Below are 22881 nucleotides of genomic sequence, written 5' to 3'. Positions count from 1 at the left end.
TGATTGCATGTAATAATCTACTTTTTTGAGGTTGTGGATTTGGGGTTCTTGGGGTTTTCATGAGCTGTAAGCCATAATCATCACAATTATGACAAATCACGGCTTGAATTATCTTGCTTTGCATGTAATGAGTCTATCTCATATATTAGTTTCACCTTATAAGTTGCATTAGTGAAATAAATGAACTTTGCACGATATTCTAATTATTTGAGTTTCACCTGTATGTATCTGTGGTAGCACCCTCTATAACAACTGTCTTAGTTTTAGTGTCTGTTTTAGTGGTAGTCAAAGGCTGAGACCTCACACACAGGTCTTTGCTGTCTCACTGAAGTTAGCTGAAGTTTACTGATCACTGAGCTGTCTCTCTTTGCAAGCAGTAACATTATCTGTATTGCTGCAAAACATTAGGAAAACCTAAGCTTTATGCCACCAGTTTGTGCCACCAGTTCAAAAACTTATACATATGTAATAGTTTTTGGTAGATAGTGGATAAATAAAGATATATGTACACATGTCACTTGAATACATGAAGTGTATGTGCTTTACATTTCATTTTGTGCTTTACGGTGCAGAACTCTTCATTGCCATCAGTGATTCGAAGCAATTCCTAAAGCAACAGTTTTACAAGCACATAAGTACCTTCAATTTCCCCTGTGAAAATGTTTTATTTTTAGCGATGATTGTCTGCTTGCAGCAAGATGTGAAAATGTCTTTCCTTGAATGTTACAGAATGGCAATTTAGTGCCTACAAGCAGATAAAAGTACAATTGGAAGAGATATATTTGGAATGAGATGTTAACTGATCAAGCTTCTGTCAAATAGAAAACATATTAAATGTTTAAACTGAGAAAATGTAAAATTTTAAGAAAAAAATAAGGTCATTTTGAAATCAACAGCAGCAACATGTCTCAAAAAAGTTGGGACAGGGCCATGTTTACCATGGTGTAGCAGTCCCTCTTCTTTTAACAACACTCTGTAAACATGTAGGAACTGAGGAGACCAGTTGCTGGAGTTTTGGGAGAAGAATGTTGTTCCATTCTTGCCCGGTATAGGATTCTAAATGCTCAACAGTCCTGGGTCTTCTTTGTCGTATTCTTCGATTTAAGATGCGCTGAATATTTTCAATTGTTGAAAGGTCTTAACTGCAGGCAGGCCAGTTAAAGGAGAACTATAGGTTAGTGCTTTTCACTCACCTCATAGTTCTAGCCGACCTGTGACAATGAGACTGTCACAGGTCGGCTCAGTAGATCGGGAGGTGAGCGAACACATACCGGCGTTCGCTCACCTCTCGATCCTGTCACGGCTCTCTGCCGTGACAGGGGAGGGGCTGGATTCCCCCCTCCCCGCTCCGATCCGCCAGCGCTGACTGGCGGAACGGACGGGGGAGGGGGCGGGTACAGCTGGCTCTGCCTCTAGATAGGCAGAGCCAGCTGTCAGTCACGCAGCTGGGCGGATCCCGGCACAATTGTCAGGATCCGCTTCAGCTGCAGCGTATCAGTATACCGTGAGCAGAAGCTTGCGGTATACTGCGGCATCTCAGTATACCGCGAGCTACAGCTCGCGGTATACTGAGCCTAGGGTGATGGGAGGACGCTAGTTTGTGTCCTTCCGTTACCCTAAGGAAAACTATGGGGAAAAGCCTTAACCCCATAGTTCTCCTTTAAGTTCCCGGACTTTTCTACCACAATGCCATGCTATTGTCACACATGCAGTATGTGGTTTAGTATTGTCCTGCTGAAATATGCAAGGCCTTCCCTGAAAAAGGCATTGTCTGGATGGGAGTATATGCTGCTCTAAAACCTGGATGTATCTTTCAGCATTGATGGTGCCTTTCCAGATGTGGAAGCTGCCATTCCATAAGCATTATGCACCCCCATACTGCTTTTGAACGGAGTGCTGATAACAAGCTAGAAGGTGCCTCTCCTCTTTAGTCCACCCATGGTTGCCAAAAAGAATGTAAAATTTCAATTCATCTGACCAAACTTTGCAACAGGCCAGAGAAAATAGAGGTGTTTCTAGATCATATTCAGATATGGCTTCCTCTTTGTATGGTATAGCTTTTGCTTGCATTTTTGGATGGGACGGCAAACTGTGTTCACAGAAAGTGTTTTTGAAGTATCCCTGAGCCCTTGAGGGATATCCATCACAGAATCATGCCTGCTTTTAATGCAGTGCCTTCTGAAGGCCCGAAGATCATGGGCATCCAATATTGCGTTTCGGCCTTGTCTCTTGTGCACATAGATTTCTCCAGATTCTCTTAATCTTTTGATGATAGTATGCACTGTAGATGATGATATATTTAAAGTCTTTGCAATTTTACATTGAGGAATATTATTCTGAAATTGTTTGACATTTTTTAAACGCAGCTTTTCACAGATTGGTGAACCTCTGCCCATCTTTAATTCTGAGACAACCTGACTCTCCAAGATACTTTAAGACCCAATCACGTTACTGACCTGTTGCCAATTAATTAGTTGCAAAATGTTCTTCCAGCTCTTCCTTTTTGGTATCACTTTGCCAGCTTTTTGTTGCCCTGGCCCAACTTAACTCGAGTTACTGCCATCTACTTTAAAATTACCTTATTATTTTCTTAAAATGGTACATTTTCTATGTTTAAACATTGGATTTGTTTTCTATTTTCTATTGTAAATACAATTTGGGTTTATGAGATTTGCAAAGCATTGCATTATGTTTTTATGTAGATTTTACACAGTATCAAAAAAAATTGGAAATTGAGGTTGTATAAGAGAGCTTAAAAGGTGAGGGCATTACTTGACAACAGTTTCCCAGCAGCTATTAATATGTTGATTATATGTGAAGATAGGGCTTCTTAGCCAGCCCAAACATTAAAATTGCTTTGATGCATCCTCTCTTTTAGAGTTTGGCGCACATCAGTGTTTTTCTTTAAACGCACCACCAATATGAAAAATAGCAGCAATTTTACAACAAATTCTGTTTTCACCTTTGACCCTGCAGTCTGAAAAAAACAGCCTTTACGTTGAATAACTATTTCCTACCGTGCTGCCTGTATTTAGCTTCAGACTGCTGCTTAAGGGTGCAGTTTGGGGATAAGAAACAGATATCAATAACCTGTCTCCAAAGATCACCCACTAATGGCTCCTAGAAGCAGCTTATTTACTAGCTGCAGAAAAGATAAACAAGCAGCTGATCAGCTTCAAGCAGCACTGAACTCAGGATTTTCAGCTGTTAATGAGACAACTTTTATTCTTTTTTTTTATTCTTTTATAGGCTCTACACACAAGTATAAATTAGTCATATTGTAAAAGTGAAATCATCATTTCAATTAATTCTAGAAATAAAAAATAAAAAAAACAATTAACATACTGTCAGTAAGATTTGCGCAAGGCCTATATATTTCTTAACAAGTAACGCAAACTGTAAACAGACATCAGATTTGTTCAAGCTCAGCTAATTATAATGAAATTGTGGGTCTTGCTAAAAATGTGCTTGGTGCATGAGCTGCCATACCACTGTTTTCATCTTTGGGGAAACCTCATGTGTATCCATGATGCATGAGTCACCAGGCAATTTTGCTCTCAGCTGTGGGGAAACCTAGGGGCTCAGTTATAATGGAGAGCAGATTTTTCTATCTGTTCTCATTATGCAATGCTGTGCTACACATACTGCTGCCCATTTTATTTTAAAAAATTGGGCAACAGTGTGTATCCTGTGAAGCTCCACATAGTTCTATTTGTTTAATGGAGAAGAGGGAGGTTCATGATCTGAGGAGGTAAGGTTCATGACCAAGCTCTTCACCTGTTTTGTTTTTGTTTCCTGAACTGTCATTCAGTTTCATTGATCTCTGCTGGTTTCACAGTCCTGAAAAGAAAGCAACAGAACTTAAAGAGGAACATTACCCATTAATGGTCTCCCAAAACAGTTACTTTCAATATATGGCAACTGTCAAGGCTGCCAAAGTGCTCATTTTAGCTCTTAACCGAATATTTAAGCTCCCAAACGATTGGTGTCAATGCATATCACATGTGCAGCACCATAGCAACTGCAATTCAAACCGAGGTTAGGATGGCACCTTCCTGGTCTGTAAAGGATAAGAGGTTGTACTTCCGCTTAATAACAGTTCTGAAAAAAAACCCAGGGAAGCCTGGTCATGTGACCTGTCAGAGTCATATGTCCATGTCATTCAGTTTTGTTGCTCTCTGCCAGCTTCAGAGTCAAGATGGAGCTGGTGGAGTGCAGAACACATCTGTAAAGTTTTATATTTTTCTCTTTGAAGCAATACCGCTGCTTTTAAATGAGCCCCCTAGGGTTACACTACAGTGAATAAGCCACTGTTACTGGCTCTAGAGAAACTTGCCATCCCCAAGAGAGCCTAAATATGGAAAAACTGTAGCCTAGAATTAATGCTCTGCATCTGCTCCATAAACGAGCTGCATAGTAGTGAAGTAAGATAAACAATAATGGACATTAAAGGAAAACATTGGCAAGAGGGAGAAAAATTAACCTATTATCAACTCAAAAAACTTTTTTGAACTAGTTGCCTTTTTTTCTCAGTTCAGTCTGTGCAGCTTGAATCAAGCACAGACTTTTTATACATTTTATAGACTTTACTAGAGAAGTACTGTACATCTGCCCTAAGATACTAGCTAGTTTTTTTCCCACTTGCAGTGTAGGATGGGTTCTCCATTTATATCAGGTTGTGATCAGAGCATGTTTGAAAAAGGGGTGCAAGCCAGGATCGGAGAAAGATTTTCCCTTTGGAGCAGTGACGTGCGTTACCTCTTGCTCGGAGTGAGGCATTCCCCAGCCCCACCCCCCGAAACCCTGCCCCCCTGCCAACCGAAGCTCCGCATCCTGCCAGCCGAAGCCCTGCCCCCAAGCTAGTGTAAAGGAGGAAGGGAGGAGACTCCATGTCCCTCACTTGCTCCTCACCGCTGAGGCTCTGTGACAGGTTACACAGCGGAGAGGATTTCCCTGCTGTGTAACCTGTTAGATGGCGATCTGAATGGAGAAAAATCTGTCAGCTTCAGACATGAAGCTGACAGCTTTATCTTCCATAATTCTAGGTGAGGCTCTGCCTCACCTGCCACCCCTGACCGCACATCCCTGCTTTGGAGTATCTAAATATTATAAGAAGCAGGCAGGTAACACATCTTGTCAGGTTTTATTTGACTGACACTTTGGTTATTAAGTTATATTACACTTCTCTTACTTTAATTATTGTTTTGTCCAACACCAATAATTTCTAGAGAAGTAGTTGCTGTTGTAGTTTTTAAAACATTTTGGTTGTGCCAGCTGGTATGGTATTCTAAAATGTCTAAATTATCCACGAACAGTTTCAATCCAAAGAGCAATAGCACTTTTTCTTTATTTTACAGCTTTTTCATGATTCAATCAACCATTGATCTATTTTCTTTACAAAAAAATCAACAGCTGGTATTTAGCTTTACCTATTTGTATATCTTTTGTAGCATTTATCAGCAAGTCAACCAATCAACACTAAGGGGGTTATTCACTAAGCTGCCAAAGGCAGCCGAGTGACTAAACAAGCCGAAGTAAGGTAATAAAAAAAAATCCAAGTGTGTAGGGTTTCCCCCCATAATCATATCAGGCCCTTTAGGTCTGGTAGGAATTTTAAAGAGCAACCCCCATTCTCAAAAATGGGGGGAAAAACATGGGGTCCCACCTAAAATTCCAGCCAGACTCTTAATCAGAGCACAGGTCTGGCAGGGCAGGAAAGAGGGGGGGTGAGCAAGTGGCCCCCCTCTCTGCCATACCCGGCCACATGCCCTTGGCATTGGGAGAGTGCTTTTCCAGGGATCCCCCCTGGAAAAGCACCTTGTCTCCATGCCGATGGGGTCTGCGGGCAGAGGGGTTTATTTGCATCAGGGTACTCCTTTAATTAAGGGGCACCCAGATGCTGCCCCCTTGTGAATGGGTAAGGGGTAACTGTACTCATTCACTAAAGTGTTAAAAGTAAATAAAAGGACAAGACTTTGGAAAAAGTCCTTTAATTGAAAAAACTAAACAAAAAAGGTTTTTGACAAGTCTTTCAATGAAAATTAAAAAAAAATTGATTCAAGTAATCCACGTTAATCATGGCGTCAAGCGTCGTCAATGCTGCCGCCGACTCAAAAAAAAGACTGACGCCTGCAGACCTGTCATCACACACCAAACACACGCTGCAAAATGACCTGTATGACAGGTGCTGGGCAAAAAGTAAATGGACAGAGCTAGTGGTGACATCACCTCTGGCTCCGCCTATTTGTTTTGATAGGCACCTTTCATTTGGGTCCAAATCCAAACTGGGCCAATCCAAATCCAAACAGTGATGTCATGGCCGGCTCTGCCCAGTTGTTATTTAGTGACAGCCCAGTGTCCTCAAATGACCTGAGGACGCTGGGCTGTCATTGAATGAAAACAACTGGGTGGAGCAAGCCATGATATCACAGCTGGCTCTGCCCAGTTTACATTTGCAGGGAGAACGGTCTGCTTCGGCAGACTGTTCTCCCAGCTTCGGCTGTGACTTCGGCTTAGCCGAGGCGAAGAATATGCGGTCGGCTCAGTTGAGCCCTTCGTTGTGAATAGCCCTATTGTGAATAGCCTGTACAGCAGCCCCTCGGTTTGACTGAACTGAAGGGCTCCAGTGCCCAAAGTGAACCGAATGATTAGCTGATGCTTCAGCTTAATCCTTCGGCTCCTTTGTGAATAACACACTAAATGCTTAAAAGAGAGCTATGGGGTAGGCTTTTTTCCCCATAGCTCTCTTTAGGGTCACAGGAGGACATATACAAACATCTTCCCATTATCCAAAGCTCAGTATATAGCGAGCTATTGCCTGCTATGAGGAGATCACCGCACACGGGACTGATCCCGAGAAATACTTTTGCGATCCATCCAACTGGCTGATTGACAGTGGGCTCTGCCTATCTAGAGGCAGAGCCAATTGTGCCCGCCCTTGCCCCCTCTCCCATCTGTTTCCCCAGTCAGTGCTGAAGGATCAGTGAGGGGAGGGGGGAATTCCTGCAGGGAGTGGTGACTGAGAGTCACCGCTCTACGCAGGGAGATGAGCGGGTATTGAGCGAGCAACGGTATGTGTGTTATTATCTGGACATCATCTGTGCAAGCCTTGCGTGAAGAAGAGCCCTTCAGACCCCTCTTTTATTGAACTTTGTACTCATAAAACCAGGACTGTTAAGTATTTTCCTTTTATTATACTGGTATTATATATTTTTTCTTTCTTTATAAATATATTTTTCTGTATATTTTTTTCTGCACCATTTCTTTATTAAAGATTGATCTTTAAAATTGTTAAGCTTCTCTCTACTCTCTAAATAAAAACTGTCAGTGTTTCTGTTAGAGAACATGTGGTGGTAGCGAACTTTTGGTGTGTAAAGGGTTAACTCCAACGGTAACCAACCCTAGTGACGATTGCTCTCAGTCTGCTGGCCTGAGATTGTAGTTCAGTGAGCTGCGAAATCTCTGTGCAGGGTGAGGCTGAGAGTAGTATCACCACGTCCTTGTGACGGCATGCTCAGTTCCAGGGGCAGACTGACCATACGGGCAGTCGAGCATTGCCCGAGGGTCCACGGCCAAAGAGGGGGCCCGTCACCGACCCCCGTGCCCTTTTCAGCCCGCATGGAAGGACGCGGGTTTGTTAAAGCGGCGACGGCAGTGCCGTCTGCCTCCCGGGCCCACTATATACTGCCATTGCCGCATCTCCTACAGCGGCCGAGAAGAGCTCCGAGTTGGGGCGTGTCGCAGTGGATGGGGCGGACCTAGCGCAGAGGGCGGAGTGACGGAGGCACGAGAACCTCATGCTGGGGGGGCCCCCACTGAAATCCGGCCCTGGGCCCTGAACTGGAGGAGTTCTACAAAAACCCGACTGAAACATGGGGATCAGGAGCCCTGATGCTGGTCAGTGAATTTAATTACTTTTTTTATGAGTTGTAAACGGGAAGATTTTTAACCTTTTAGTCTCCATTCAGCGTTTGCGCTTCCCGTGCGGTTGTACATGTGGGAGCCCGCACGGGACGCAAATGCTATATGTGAACTGCACAGATTCCGCTCATATGCGGCCATTATATAGCCGCGAACGTGCGGAAACTGACGGATTATCACGCTTGCAGTATTTTGGGGGTCGCGCGGCTATCCGAATAAGAGGGGAGCTGCTCTAAACAGAAAAAACAAACTGCACGGCCCCCAAAATAGTGCAAGCGTGATAAGCCAGCGCATTCTGCACATTCACGGCTATATAATAGCTGCAAACGAGCGGAATCAGTGCAGTTGTTTCACATATAGCGCCCCGTGCGGGAAATGCAAACACCGTGGGGGTGTAAGGCTCGCCCCTGGCAAGGGTTAGATACCCCAGTGGATCCACAGGTCGGTGAGCTGAGGCTTCTGACCCGCGGCGCGCCTGCGCAGGACAGTGACAGCCACCAGCACCAGGTCCCCGCAGGGTTCGTCCGTTACAGGGGGTTATTCACTTAGCTGCCAAAGGAAGCCGAGTGAATAACGGAGCCGAAGTGAAGTGAGCTGAACGCTGTTTGGCTATTCACTTCAGCCTTGTAGGGCTGATTTCAGCCGTACATTGGGTGCCTTCGGTCAGCTGAACATGCTCTGTATGTTCGGCTGAGCCGGAGTGCAGAAGGAATTCGACTCAGCCGATCCAACATCTGGATCGGCTTAGCCGAAGCTCCGGCAGCTCACTCACTGCCGTTCACCCCATCCTCGTAGGAGCCGAACGGCAGTAAGTAAATAGCCAAATGCCGCCAGCAGCATTTGCTCAGCTATTCTGCCCGGTACCTCTGTGGTAGCGAGCAGAATAGAAAAATGAATGAATGAGAAAAAAAAAAATGTAAAAAAATAGGAAACTGTAAAAAAATGTAACAATATTTTAAAGGAAAAAAAATGACGTACATCCTTTTCGCCATTGGCCGGCACCGGCCAATAAATAACAACTGGGTGGAGCCGGCTGTGACGTCACGGCTGGCTCCGCCCAGTTGTTATTGTTTAATTTTACAAGACAGTTGTGGGTAGCTGGACCAATGGCCCCCCAGGTGTGATCGCTCCCCCTACAAAATCAGTTACAAAACAACAGGAGGAAATACCGGGGTTTCATGAGAGATATGACACCATGGCTTGAAGTTTGATAAAACAATTGTTTATTTAAATAACATATAGTCACATTCAAAATTAAATGAAAACAGGGGCAACTACAGTTGCAACCGAATAAAAACCAGGGTTAAATTCAAGGCATAAACCCATTAGACATATTCAAACATAGCTATTGTGGATAAAATATAATACAAGTCCAATCCCTTATTGTTTAATGACAGATCAGCGTCCCCAGGTCATTTGGGGACGCTGATCTAATTACAACCGGGCGGAGCCAGCCATGAGATCACGGCTGGCTCCGCCCAGCTGTCATCTGCGTGGAGATCGGTCGGCTTCGGCTGTGAATATGACTCAGCAAAGCTGAAGCCTATGGGTTCCGCTCGGCTGAGCCGCTCAGCTGCCTTCGGCTGTGGATGGGGCTTGTGGATTGGGCTTGTATATGGGTGGAGCACAAAGGGGCCCCATAATATTGTATTGCCCGGGGGCAAGTCCGCCCCTGCTCAGTTCAGAACTGATTATAGTCACGTGTGATTGACGTACAGCGGATTCAGGCCAGGCATACATGACAAACGGCACTAGCGCTGGAGGGACTATTGGAAACGAGTGGAAGGAAGATGATGACTTAAAAGAGAACTATGGGGTAAGTGTTTTTCCCCATAGTTCTCTTAAGGGTCACGGGAGGACATATACTAATGTTCTCCCGTGACCCAAAGCTCAGTAGAACAGCAAAAAGTTTCCCAGCACACACAAAAAAAACCCTGTCTAATTGCTAAGGTTAAAAACAGAGGTTTTAGATACACGTCTTCTGCAGAATATGTGAAAGCCGCACTGGCTCGTCAAGGCGCCTCTGTGTAGTGCGGTCCTAACTCTAACCTATGAGAGTCTCCATCTTGGGGCACATGTAGCAAAAGATATAATTGGTTGCAGGTTTGCCAGGAGGCAGCCCAACCTCCTTAAAGGCACACTGTTACTGTTTAGAGCCCTTCCATGTGCACCTTGCTTCAAAGCTGGTTATGAGTTGATGAGTGCATTTGCCATTTGTTTTGCTTGACTGTTTTGCTTGACCAAAGCTCAATATATTGCGAGCTACAGCTCGCGGTATACTGAGACCGCCGCAGCCGGGACAGATTGCGACAATGCTGTTGCGATCCACCGAGTTGCGTGAGAGACAGCGAGATCTGCCTATCTAGAGGCAGAGCCAGCTGTACCCGCCCCCTCACTGTCCGTTCCTCCACTCATGGGGGGGGGGGGGGGATTTTGGCTTTAATGACACTTTGCCATAATGTTCCTGTCAGTCAGAAATGTTTTGTCTTTGAAACGTTTCACCATAGCAACTCATCTATATTTCACAGTAGTCAGTTTTACATAATTGCAACACTGTTTGATCATTTAATGGACATTAAAGAGGATTTAAAAGCATTCATAGTTCAATTACACATTTACAAAGATGTCCAAACATATTCATCATCCTATCTTATGGAAATTGTACAAAATTAAGTCATTCCAGATGCCCTGACTGAAAAGCAAATCAAGCAATAGTTGGCACCCAGCCTTTTGTGCTGGGTTAAGATGGACACAAATGTTATCAAGCCAATTATCTGATGCTCAGTGTGATATAAATATACTATATGCTGTTTACTTGCACCTTACAGCCTTTTATAATTAAACCAGTTGGCATAGATTTCGGTGAATAGATGCAATGTGTAGCTTCAGTGAGATAACAAGCTTGTACACAAAATGTTTATGATGGAAAGTGAATAATGCACCTATTATGTCTAAATCCAGTCATGAATGCTACTGTCCAATCACCCTTGGAAAATAGTTTGTCAACCTGTGAAGAGGGTAGTGTGCACTAAAAATATTTAAAATGGACTCTCCAAATGGTTGCCTCAACTATCTACCACTTTGCTGGACAGTTTGGTCTGTTAAGTTAAGGAAGTTGAAAAATAACGGACTTACTGACCATATCCCTGACCAGTTAGCAGACTGCAATAATTTTCTTTAATTCTTTTTCATCATAATGGTTAGAAAAAAACACTTAAAGTGATATTTAAGTCAGAAGGTTTTTAGGCCAATTAAAATGCTGGTCAAATCACTTACAATGGTTGCTGCTCCTTGATGTTTAAAAGTTTGAGCTTTTGGGGGGGCGTGGCTTGATGACTGACTGAGCTAGACGTGCTTTATACAGGCTCCGTCCAGAACCGCACTGTTCGACCCAGAAACTGCCTCCTCACGCCAAAATCTACCTCTCTTTATGCAGCCAATTATAAGCCTCTGTTTCAGTCATTGCGGTCACAGCTGAAGAGATGGCAATCCCTAAAGCTATCCTTTACAGGTAGACTTTCCTCAATAAAAATGATATTGCTACCGAAACTGCTGTATCATTTTAATACCTTACCAGTCAAAATTTCGGCTTCAGACCTGAGGTCTTTTCAGCGTGATGTATTGCACTTTGTATGGGAGGGCAAGAAACATCGAATAGCTCAGCGAATTCTGTATGCTTCAACAGCACAAGGAGGACAGGCTCTACCACATTTATTGCACTATCATCATGCAGCCCTATTACGCGCCATATCAATCCTCACTAGGTCTTGTTTGTTCTCTAGACCCGGAGGAGGTTTAGCGTTGTATAACTTTATAACATTCGAATGTCATAAGAATGTCTATGCTGTCCTTGTTTGAAAAATTTAATAAAAATTGTCAATTTAAAAAAAAAAAAAGTTTGAGCTTTTTGCAGAATTATCTGGCCCACTGAGCACTGGCCCTGATATCCTGTTTTAGGGTGGCTCTTTTTGCTTGCAGAATCCTATGGAGCCATAAGCTATGTGTGTCTCTACAAACACACAGGCACAACAAGGCAAACCACATCCCTGCTTCCTGCTACCCACTCCTCCAAGATAGTAGATGGACAGTTGCAAGAGAGTATAAAAACAATATGTGATCAGCACCAGTAAATAAATGCAAATAAGAGCTACTAGGCACTCAAGATAAATAAAACATATCTAAAATCTGTCTAACAATCAAGTGCCGAGCTGAATAAATATATACAATTCAATTAAATATGTGATATAACAATAAGATACATAAGTATATGCTTTAAAAATATATTTTAAAAAAGCACATCAAAACATGAAAAGATGGGAACAGAGTGATAAAAACAAAGTCTAATGTGCAACAATTATAATCATGCAAACAAATGCGGGGGATACTCCACCCCTATCCCCGTTTGGGCCCAGGTTTGGTGCGTGGGTATGTTTGTTATACCATACTCCCTCGGCTAAAATTAGGATTAATAACTCTTTTTCCCCTGGTTTTTGTTTAGAGAGGGGCACCAGACAGGGTTGCCCCCTTTCTCCCTTATTGTTTGTGTTGGCCATAGAACCGTTAGCTGCTTTAATTGGACAGTCTCCAAATATTATAGGCTTGGAGGAAGAGAAAACTTGCATTATATGCAAACAACACCTTGCTTTTCCTGGCGGACACAGAGTCTTCTCTGCGTTCTGTCATGGTACATCTATCAGATTTTGCTATATATTCTGGTCTTTTTGTTAATTGGGATAAATCTAAACTACTTCCCATAGATCATTTGCCAAATCCATTTTCAGCTGATCTATCTTGCATTCCAATATGTGCTTGAATTGTTGGTTTGGGTATACATTTGTCTCTGCAACTGGCAGAATATGCCACGCTTAACGTGTTCCCATTATTAAGTAAATTTAGATCTCAACGGGATGCTTGGCTTAAATTGCCCCTTTCAGCGGCTGGGAGATTTAACTTTATCAAGATGATCTGGATGCCACAATTACTGTATTTGCATACATTGCAGGATTCGGGAGGCTTAGCTCTTCCTAATCCTTGGCTCTATTTTCTTGTTTCCTAATTACAACACTTGTTGGGAATGTGAGGAGATGCATTTACAATCGTTCCGTTCTCTCCAGTATATTTTTGATGGTTATAATCCTCTGGGTTCATTGGAGACAGATCTGCCTTCTAAAAAGAAAGATCTCCCATATTGCCACAATTAGTTTAATGGGACATGTATGTGAGAAGACTAAACAACTTTTACGAACTTCAGGTCTCACTAGATATACCCCGATTTGGAACAATGATAGACTTCCAGAGCTATCCAAGTTGCAGGGCTTTAGGAACTGGCATCGGGCGGGGGTGTGTACAGTCGCTCAGTTATATGTTGATAATGCTCTCTGTTCATTTCAACAATTGCAATCCCAATTTGAACTGTCCCAGACTGCTTTCTACCAATATTTGCAACTTAGGACATGCCTTGACTTTGGTAGTGCCTCCCCAGAGTTCCATTCAACACGGATTTTGGATACCCTGGTTGCTGCATGCAATACCAAGGGCATTATTTCCTATGTATATACCCGCTTAATAACTAACTCAATTTGACAATCACCTTTGAGCGTTAGGAGTAAGTGGGAAGATGATCTAGGCCCTATTACAGATGAGGACTGGAGGGGAGTAGAGAGGGCTGTTCTATTGGCAACCTTATTCACTTCCTATAGACTTACTCAATTGTTTATTTTACATAGGACACGTCGCACTCCCGAGTTTCTGTTCAAAATAGGTGTTAAGAAAGACCCTTCATGTCCAAAATGTGGTTTTTGCCAAGGTTCACTGATACATCTATTGTGGAGATGTCCCAAACTGGTTAGATATTGGGCTGCAGTGCTTAAGATCATACACTCTTTGGCATATTGTTAAATAATATACCTAGAGTATGCATACTAGCAGTTTTTGATGCCTCGGCGATGAGTTCATATACCAAAATAGGCTATACATAGAGCATTATTTACTGATAGGTGACTGGTGGCGAGGAAATGGATATATTCCTCCCCACCATCACTATCAGAATGGATGACTGAGTTAGAGCAGACGGTAATGTTTAAGTGTACTACTTTTCAATATAGAGGGATAGGGGAGAATATGTTTTCCTTATATTGGTTTAGAGAGATACAATACCTTATACAACAAAAAAAATGTGTGATTTATTCTATAATATTGCTACTTAGACATATGAGGGAAGTTTATAAAATCCTAAGCTGTAATTGGAGAACTTTAGCTGTGCTCTAAAGGTATATATGGTGTTTGGGTGATTAGATATCAAGGATCCAGTTTTTTTATTTTTTTTAATTTATGTATATATGGTGGTTGATGTACTTGGTTTTGTGTTTATATGTTAGCTGGTATGTTTAATATTTGTGTATTGCTTGAATTGCTATGTATTTTTTCTTTTTCATGCTCTTTTTTTGTGGGATGTTTGAGGAAAATATTTGAAAATAAAAAGTATCTGATTAAAAAAAATACATGCTCATTATTAAAAAAAAAAATGTTTGAGAGTTTAATACTACTTTCAGCACTAGCTTAGCCATAATCAGACACCTGTTTTAAAATTCACAGTGCTACAGCTCCGACCACTGGGGTTAAAGTGAATCTACAACCAAAGAAAAAAAGAATAATATATTACAGCTTCCCAATCCTTAAATGTGGTGGCTGCATTAATTTCCTTTATCTAGACTTTTTTCACCTTGTGATCTGGCCAGTAACACACTTCCTGTCTTAGGGTGTCTCCACTCTATAGTGGAGTAAAGGGGCCACCTTTGGACAGTGGCATTGTCAACCTGCGGAGAGGCTACTGTTGCACTAGCAAATTTAAATGGACTTTCCAAATGGTTGCCTCAACTAACTGTCACTTTTGCTGGACAGCTTGGTCTGTTAAAGAATGTTGAAAGATAATAGACTTACTGGCCAGATCACCAAGTATAAAAATAAAGGGGAAAAAGGCCTGGCATGATTTGGGCCTTTTAATTCGTTGGAACAATGTCTGAATAGCACAACATACCAAAGTATCGTTGCTGATCAAGTTCATCCTATCCTGTTGATGGCGATGGAGATGGCTTCTTCCAACAAGACAATCCTGCACAATACGAGCGCCATGCCACGGTGCTCGTATTGTGCAGGAGTGGTTTCAAGAACATGAGGGACCTTGCTTAGGTGGCCCCCACAATCACCAGATCTCAATCCAATTGAGCATTTGTGGGAAGAAGTTGAAAGAGCCATCAGGCAGCGGGTTCCACAACTATCCAATATCACAGAACTGGACAATACTATTCATCAGGCATGGTGTCAGATTCCTCGCATCACCTTTCAACATCTCGTGGTGTCAATGCCAAGAAGAATCGCCGCAGTGTATTGAAGGCAAAAATTGGCCCAATTAAGTACTGATGGGGTGGTCATAATAATCTGGCCACTCAGTGTACAAGGCAAATGATTCTTGCAACTTCCACTAAAGTACATTTAATATGATGGACACGGCAATCTAATTTCATAGCACCATTTCATAGCACCATATCCAGAACACTTTCAATGTTTAGAGATTGAAATGAACCCTGGGTAGCAAAAATGTTAAGAAAATTTAAAGTCATTTTCAATCTGACATTTGTGAGAAAATATTATGACATTTGTGGAATGCTTTACATGTTCAGTACCTTTTCATTAAATAATTTGTGCGATTATTTGTCCTACGACACATTTGAGCTATGTGATGAGGCTTAGAAACAGAGCTAATATTGCTGCTTTGGTCCTCTATTTTTTTGCGTAACCAAAAGAAATATACCCATCAGTAGTCTATTTTAAAGAGCTGCAACTGTTTTATGCTGGACATCCTAGTTTCATACTGTGTATGTTTATTACTGAATTCAATATAGTTAACAGGATGCCATCAGTGACAAACAAGTGACAAGAAGTGACACAGGTCACAGCGGATTATACAATACACCCAATACACCACAGCAGATTATATATATAAATTATTGGCCTAAAAACACAAAATGGTTTATTTAATAAACACAAGAAGCAAAGTGCAAAAATTAAGGTATAGTGACCCTTAAAAGCCAGTCAGATATCACTTTACTGAAGTCAGGGCAGCACTAGGCTGGATACTGAAAGGCTACTCTGGGTACTACACCTTGCTCTTTAAATTGTAATACTAAATGAGTACCAAAGCTACAAAACAAGAAGGGTATTGTGTAAAGAGAATATAAACTCTGTTTTTTTGTGCATTATAGCTATGTCTTCTTTATTAAAACACAATGTGTTTAATACAAGATGTGACAATGGGCTGATAAATGAGAGCTTTATAAACCGGATCACACTGATGCTGTGATCTAGGTTAGAAAAGGTTGTGATAAAATTGCTGGCATGTACATGCTTTCCACATAATAATTTTCTTACGCTCCAGACTTCTATTTTAATTTCCCTTGAAATCATTTTTTAATTGCAAAGAGCTACGTTTTACTGAGCAGAGCACAGTGATTAACAATGACTTCAGGGTAATCAATCAAATGATACTGTGCAAACCAGATGAGCAGTAAATAGAAAAGGTCACATAAGTGGCATAAATGTTATATGTCATTTCAGGAGGAGTTAAAATCTCTGGCTCCTATTTTTTTTATTTCAATAACAACATTTAGCACCAGAGGGATTTACTTAGAGGTGCTGTGGAGCTGTTATTATTACAATAGCTCAATAATGCAGTAGTGTATACTGTAAAAACAAAGATTTGTCTTTATTAATGCAGTTTATGTGTCTGTCAGCGGTTTCTTTTAGCGAGAGCCAGATGTTCATGTTCCTATGCAGAAATTACTTCTGTGCTGTTCAATGGTTCAGATATATTGGGGAATCAAATCATCTCATTGTAAAGGCGCAGTCTAGCAAACACTATTTTAAATGAGAGCTTCAGCTACAACCATGCAGCAGTTTTCAGCTATATTTCAGTTTGCAAAGACAATCACAAAATAGAGGTTTTCTTGTGGCAACAATTCTGATATAATTGGTTCCACAAGAAAAGTGTATCATCCTTGTAAGTGAATCATACTTGCTGCCCATAGTGGCAAATATGTTTCCAAGCTCCCATTTTTACAGTTAGGCCAAGTTCACACCTAGGCGTCGCGTTCCAGTGCGTTTTCATGCATTGTCTTAAAAAATGAAGCGCATTTTTGCGTGTTTGAACGCTTTCATGATTGGAAAAATCGACAGCTAGCTAGCTCAGACGATGAGACACATGCTCTGTCATTTGGGATGTACTGAACGATGTGGTGACGGTCAAACCCACCAAGTAAGAGTGGGCTTAGAGTGCCCAACGTTTTTGGGAACAAATCTATCTTTCCAAATTGTGTTGGAGCTATCGATGGCAAACACATCAGCGCCATAAAGTCAACAGCCAGCGGCAGCAAATACATTAATTATAAAAGATCATTTTAATTTGTGTTGATGGCTATTGCAGATGCTAATTACTGCCTCAGCTACATTGTGTGTTTTTGGACACTCCACCTTAGGACAGATGATGCATGACAATTAGCTAGACCTGCCAGACAAAACCCTACTGCCGGGTACAACAAGTCCTGCTCTGCCGTTTGTTGTTGTAGGGGATGAGGCCTTTGTCTTGGGTGAGCACCTCATGAGACCCTATTATAGGGAACATACAGATGAGGGTCTTCAATTACAGGCTGACAAGAGCACGTCGAGTGGTGGAGTGCGCTTTTGGAATCCTATCCAATAAATGGTGATTTTTGCACACTGCAGTGAACCTAAACATGAGAAATGTAATCTGTGCTGTTAAAGTAGCATGTGCCCTGCACAATTTTGTGCTTGAGATGAGTTCCTATTCGAAGATTCACTCATGCATTCCATGCAAAGGGCCAATTGGTCTGCCACAAGGGGCACACATTCAAGACCAATTTGCCTCATATTTCATGTCCCCTGCAGGAGAGCTCCCATAGCAACTTGAGGCCTTTGAATGATGATTGCATATCTACAAAAATGTGTTTATGTTAAATATAGACTGCTGACAATTGTACTAGTTATTTTTTTGTCGAAAATGAAGTTTTTGGGGAAATTAGCCTTTTTGGGGGTCTGCTTTTATTTAGGGTTGTTCGTTTTCCGTTTTTCCTGCTCTATTTTAAGTGGGTGAGTTCAGATATATTGTGGGTAACTTTTAAAAAACTGTAGCAGACAAAATAAAGAGCTGCGGGAAATGACGACCAATCAGCATCTAGCTTTTTCAAAACATTACTGAACAATCTGCAGAAATAGGTGGATTGTTTCTGTGGAAAAATGCCATAGATTCTGTTTGCTCCAGTTTTTACAAATTGCCACCATTTTTGGAGATAGGTTACTACAGCTCAACACACACATTGAAATCTGATTGAAGAATATATTTGCATTACTTTTCTGCAAAACAACAGCCATGACTGGCATAGTTTGATGCATGCTGAGAAAGTGGCACAGCCCTACACTAGTCACACATGAAAACCACTACACAATACAGTGGTTACCTAAAAAGTAAACATGAAAGCAGAAATTAAGGAAAAAAAAAAAAAGGTCACATATATTTCTTTGGCACCATTGGCATCTTTCATGGTGGGAGTGAAACGTTCCCAATATGGCCAGATTTTAGAGGCTATTTGTGCCTAGACATTGCTCCTACTTTCCCTGTTGTTTTAATGAGGGTTCCTTTGATCTTTGATGCAAGGGCGGTCAAGCACTTGCCTGCTGAATGCCTTTGTACAAAATGTGGACAGTCTTGAATCCTCCATTTTGTCTCCCACAATGCTCTTCTCAAAAAGAGGAGGTCTTTGGCATCTGGATGAAACATGTGCCTATTGCGAACGTGCATTTCTGCACATTCACAATACAAGTCTTTGGAGCAAAAATGCGCTGTTAACCACCCAAAAAAGCTCATGTACCTTTTCAGGCGTTTTTTCTGCTCAGGTGTGAACAGGGGCCATTGAAAATCATGGGACTTCTTGTGTTGGGCGTTTAAAAGTGCTTTTCCAACTGCTCAAAACTGCATAGGTGTGAACTAGGCCTTATGGTTTCAAAGTATAAACATTTGTCAGGAAACTAAAACATTTCAAAACACTTCTATTACAATGTTAATTCTTTTAATGACTGTTGTCTAATAGTGAACCCTACAATGTCTTTTGGGTATGCTTCTCTTATAAACAGTACAACTGTTATTAGTTTGAAAAGGTGTGTGTGTGTGCGTGCATGGTGTGTGTGCGTGGGTGGGGGCACATGCAGATGATCCCAACATCATCTTATCTCAGGGGAAACAATCACTTTGTCAACCAAAACAGGTATCTACATTGTGTACAGCTGCAAAGACTGTCCCTGCATAAAATTGCAATTGCTAAATTAGGGACTATCAGGTGCTGCTTTTAAAGGTACCTTAAAAGGTATCCATAAACCTAATCTAGCCATACACAGCTAAATTTCTCTCATTCAGCCTGCGGAGGAAATCACTCAGTTTCAACCTCTACACTAAACACTGTTCAGCAAACAAGTTTCCACCCAGGTCCTTCTGTTTTGTTATTGAAGTTTCTTGAGTTTGGTGGTGTCAATGGGTTTACCCACGGCTCAAATTTGACCTGCATGGGTTTAAATATAAAAATCGCCACATGGATGGAGTGTCAATTCCGGCCCAAAAACATGAAATCATCATGCCTGCAATAAATCAAGAATGGGCAGGTCTGCAATCAGGATGCAGGAGGTTATTGTATCAAAGAATTATTGGCTGGAAAAGGAGAGGTAACAGGAAAAGGATAGAATAAACAGGATTGTGGATAGCTGTTACATCTTTTTAAAACAGGTTCACAGCTACTATTGTAGTCAAGCGTTTGTTTTTAACCTTTGATGTCATGTTATTGTCTATCTATAAAAGAGACAGTCAGGGCACAGGGTCAACATAATTGGCCAAGCAAGTTTTAAGGCTTTACAGACTGTAAAGAGATATAATACACTTATTGGCAATCTAAGGGTTAAAGACCTTCAGCCTGTTAAAGATCCAACACATATGTTGCTCATAGCAAATGGAGACAAAAGCATTCTGTTATTGAGGGTGATTATACTGTAGCTATGCACGCCTAGCTGAGCTATTTCAGCTTTCAACAGATCTGAACAATATCGCAAAATGGCTTTATAGAAACGAATGTAATCATACCATCAGATAAATAACTAGTCATCTCTCTCATATGTCAAGCTTTTAAATCCAACTTGGAATCCTGTTATTAACTTGGACGTAAGGCATTAGCACAATTTATTCAGAGTCTAAAATGGCATATAATGAAATTACATGTGTTACCTGTGCAATAGACAGTCTTAGCAACTGTTGACATAATGATGCTGGTGAAACCAGTGCCAGCTCCAAGCTCCAGTGCAGTACAACCTCTGAATAGGTCTTCCTGGCTGAGGATGTAATCAGCAAGAAGGAAAGCTCCATGCCAGATCTAAAAATAAAAGACAACAGTAGCACCTCTTAATATTAGTTCAATTTATGATTTTCAGGTGGTACCAAATCAAATCAAGTATTGCTGTCTGTGAACCCAATAGGGAGATCTCACATAACTTCATATTTTTAGAATGCATTTCCAATGGGCCCTCAATGAGAGCCCATGCACCAAAAACAGAGCCTTTCTTTTCTCTAACACACTACAGCACAGTGCATGGGTTCTCACATGTATGCATGGTGCATTAAAGGGCCAGGTGTGTTGTTTACTGGGTAGATATGCATTGGGCGTCGGTTAGAAATGCACCATTTCACCCTCAAAATACACAAAGGATATGTTTGTCCAGTGCACATGCATAGGTGTAAAGCTGGCCTAAGGAACACTGGACTTTTAAATTGGACCTATAACAACCTATTTCTGCCTGTTGGTGTCACCCCCTCTGAAAAGTCAGGCACTTGGTCATGGACTCACCCGGTGGCCACTCCGGGTGACACCACGCCTTGGGATGCCCCTGCTGTGGTGCACAGCAAGCCTGTACAAATCAGTGACAGGCTGACACAGTCCATTGCTGTCCGTGTGTAATCTGAGGACAGATGAGTGGGCTGGTCCAGGGCTGGTAAAATGTACCTAACCACAGGCATTTGATTTATGTGCAAATACATGCAGACAGCAACAAAGCCTATCAGCGTGTCACTGATTTGTACAGGCTGAGCGGCAAGTGAATATAAACAGCCTGCTGTAACGGCCCCATAAATATGCTGTTTTGGGTGAGAGACGGTCAGGAACAGCCATGTGCATCATATCAAATCTTTTTTTGTGAGCAATAAATAAATTATACAGCGGCATGATAGCTTTGCTGCTTTCGTTTCATTGAAAAACAACATGGTATAAGCTAGAATTCTTTACTTTTAGCTATGATCACATGTAGTGAACTAAGAACAAATGCATGACTTCATTGCTTACCTGTTTCCCAACGTCTTCTAATGGTGTTGCCATAGTGTGTTCTGAAATGCAAAAATGTAAACACGTCACTCTGTGTCTGAACACATACACACATCAGGTCAGCAGTGGGTGCCCAGGAACAGGGAGGGCACTGTTACCTTTTGTAGCAGCAAGGGGCCTAGCTAGGGTTGCCACCTGTCTGGGATTCACCCGGACAGTCCAGGTTTTGAGTCCTGTATGTGCTGTGTCCGGGTTTGAGGCAAGCTGAAACACGGACACAAGATGTCACAATGTTAGGCAACCACGGGGTCCTGGTGTTCCAAATTGATTGCATGGAGGAGGCTTGGGAGACAGAGGGATGCTGGGACTCGGGAGCAAGGAGGTGTCTGAAACACAGGGTGCAGATAAGTCTTGAAGGCCACAGGGGTTCTGCTTCAGGCAGATGTGTTGCTCGCTATTTCTCCTCATTCTCTCCCCTGGCCATCTATTCTCACTCTCTCCCCTAGCTGTCTCTCCTCGCTCTCTCCCCTGGCTGCTTCTCCTCGCTCTCTCCCCTGGCTCTCTTCTCACTCTTTCCCCTGGCTGTCTCTCCTCGCTCTCTCCCCTGGCTGTCTCTCCTCGCTCTCTCCTGACAGTCTCTCCTCGCTCTCTCCTGGCAGTCTCTCCTCATGCTGCCCTCATGGAAGAAGAAAATGTGCCCAGTGGCCCTAGGTCATTTGAGTTTGGGACTTCTGCTCTAAAGCCTCTTGAGTTTACAGAGTTAAAATCTACTGAGTGGCAATTTGCAAAGTAAACCCCCTTTTTAAAAAGTTTGCAGATGAAGAGGTAGAGTTTAAGCACACAGAAAGTACACAGGCGCTTAAAGAATCTAGCATGAAGAACATTGAAAAGGATTGGCTACAACAGCCTAAGACTACACAAGTTTCTCTTATCTCAGCTAAGAACAATACTATGGGCTTAGTATCATCAAACCTGATAGTTGATGACAAATAAACACTGCCTTGTTTAAAGAATTTCAATTTCTGATGCTACATGCAAATAGCAGGGTCAGACTTTGGTGTACGTAGCATTAGTTATTATGGGATATGATAAAATGGAAGGGTCATAGCATGTGTGTGTCCAGCAAATCCCTAAAATAATCTTCAGCACCTTTTTGGGCGAAAACATGCTGTGAAGAATTCAGCCTGTTCTTAAAAGGAGAACTATGGGGTTAAGGCTTTTCCCCAGAGTTCTCCTTAGGGTAGCGGGGAGGACACAAACCAGCTCGCGGTTTGTTTATAGCTGTATACCGCGAGCTGTAGCTCACGCTATACTGAGAAGCCACAGTATACCGCGAGCTACTGCTCGCGGTATACGGAGACACCGCAGCTGAAGCAGATTGCGACAATTATGTGTGGATCCGCCCAGCTGCATGAGTGACAGCTGGATCTGCCTATCTAAAGGCAGAGCCAGCTGTGCCCGCCCCCTCCCCCGTCCGATCCGCCAGTCAGCGCTGGCGGATCGGAGCGGGGGGGGGGGATCCAGCCCCTCCCCCGTC

At 42.3% G+C, this 22881-nt stretch overlaps 1 protein-coding gene across 1 annotated transcript in view; it reads right to left on the bottom strand.

Annotated features, from left to right (window-relative positions):
• Window positions 1-22881, bottom strand: part of METTL22 (methyltransferase like 22) — a 112706-nt gene that overhangs the window by 74561 nt on the left and 15264 nt on the right. Inside the window, exons 3-4 of the mRNA XM_018570214.1 lie at window positions 21366-21406; window positions 20258-20402 (exon numbers count right to left, since the gene is read on the bottom strand). Coding sequence (XP_018425716.1) covers window positions 20258-20402; window positions 21366-21406 — 186 coding nt within the window. The remainder of the gene's footprint in view (window positions 1-20257; window positions 20403-21365; window positions 21407-22881) is intronic.

The sequence above is a fragment of the Nanorana parkeri genome, unplaced genomic scaffold (assembly GCF_000935625.1).
Source record: "Nanorana parkeri isolate BGI_ZX_2015 unplaced genomic scaffold, ASM93562v1 scaffold1479, whole genome shotgun sequence".
In the NCBI taxonomy this organism is placed as follows: Eukaryota; Metazoa; Chordata; class Amphibia; order Anura; family Dicroglossidae; genus Nanorana; species Nanorana parkeri.
Note: the sequence above shows the minus strand (reverse complement) of the source record. Positions and strands in the feature narration are given on the sequence as shown.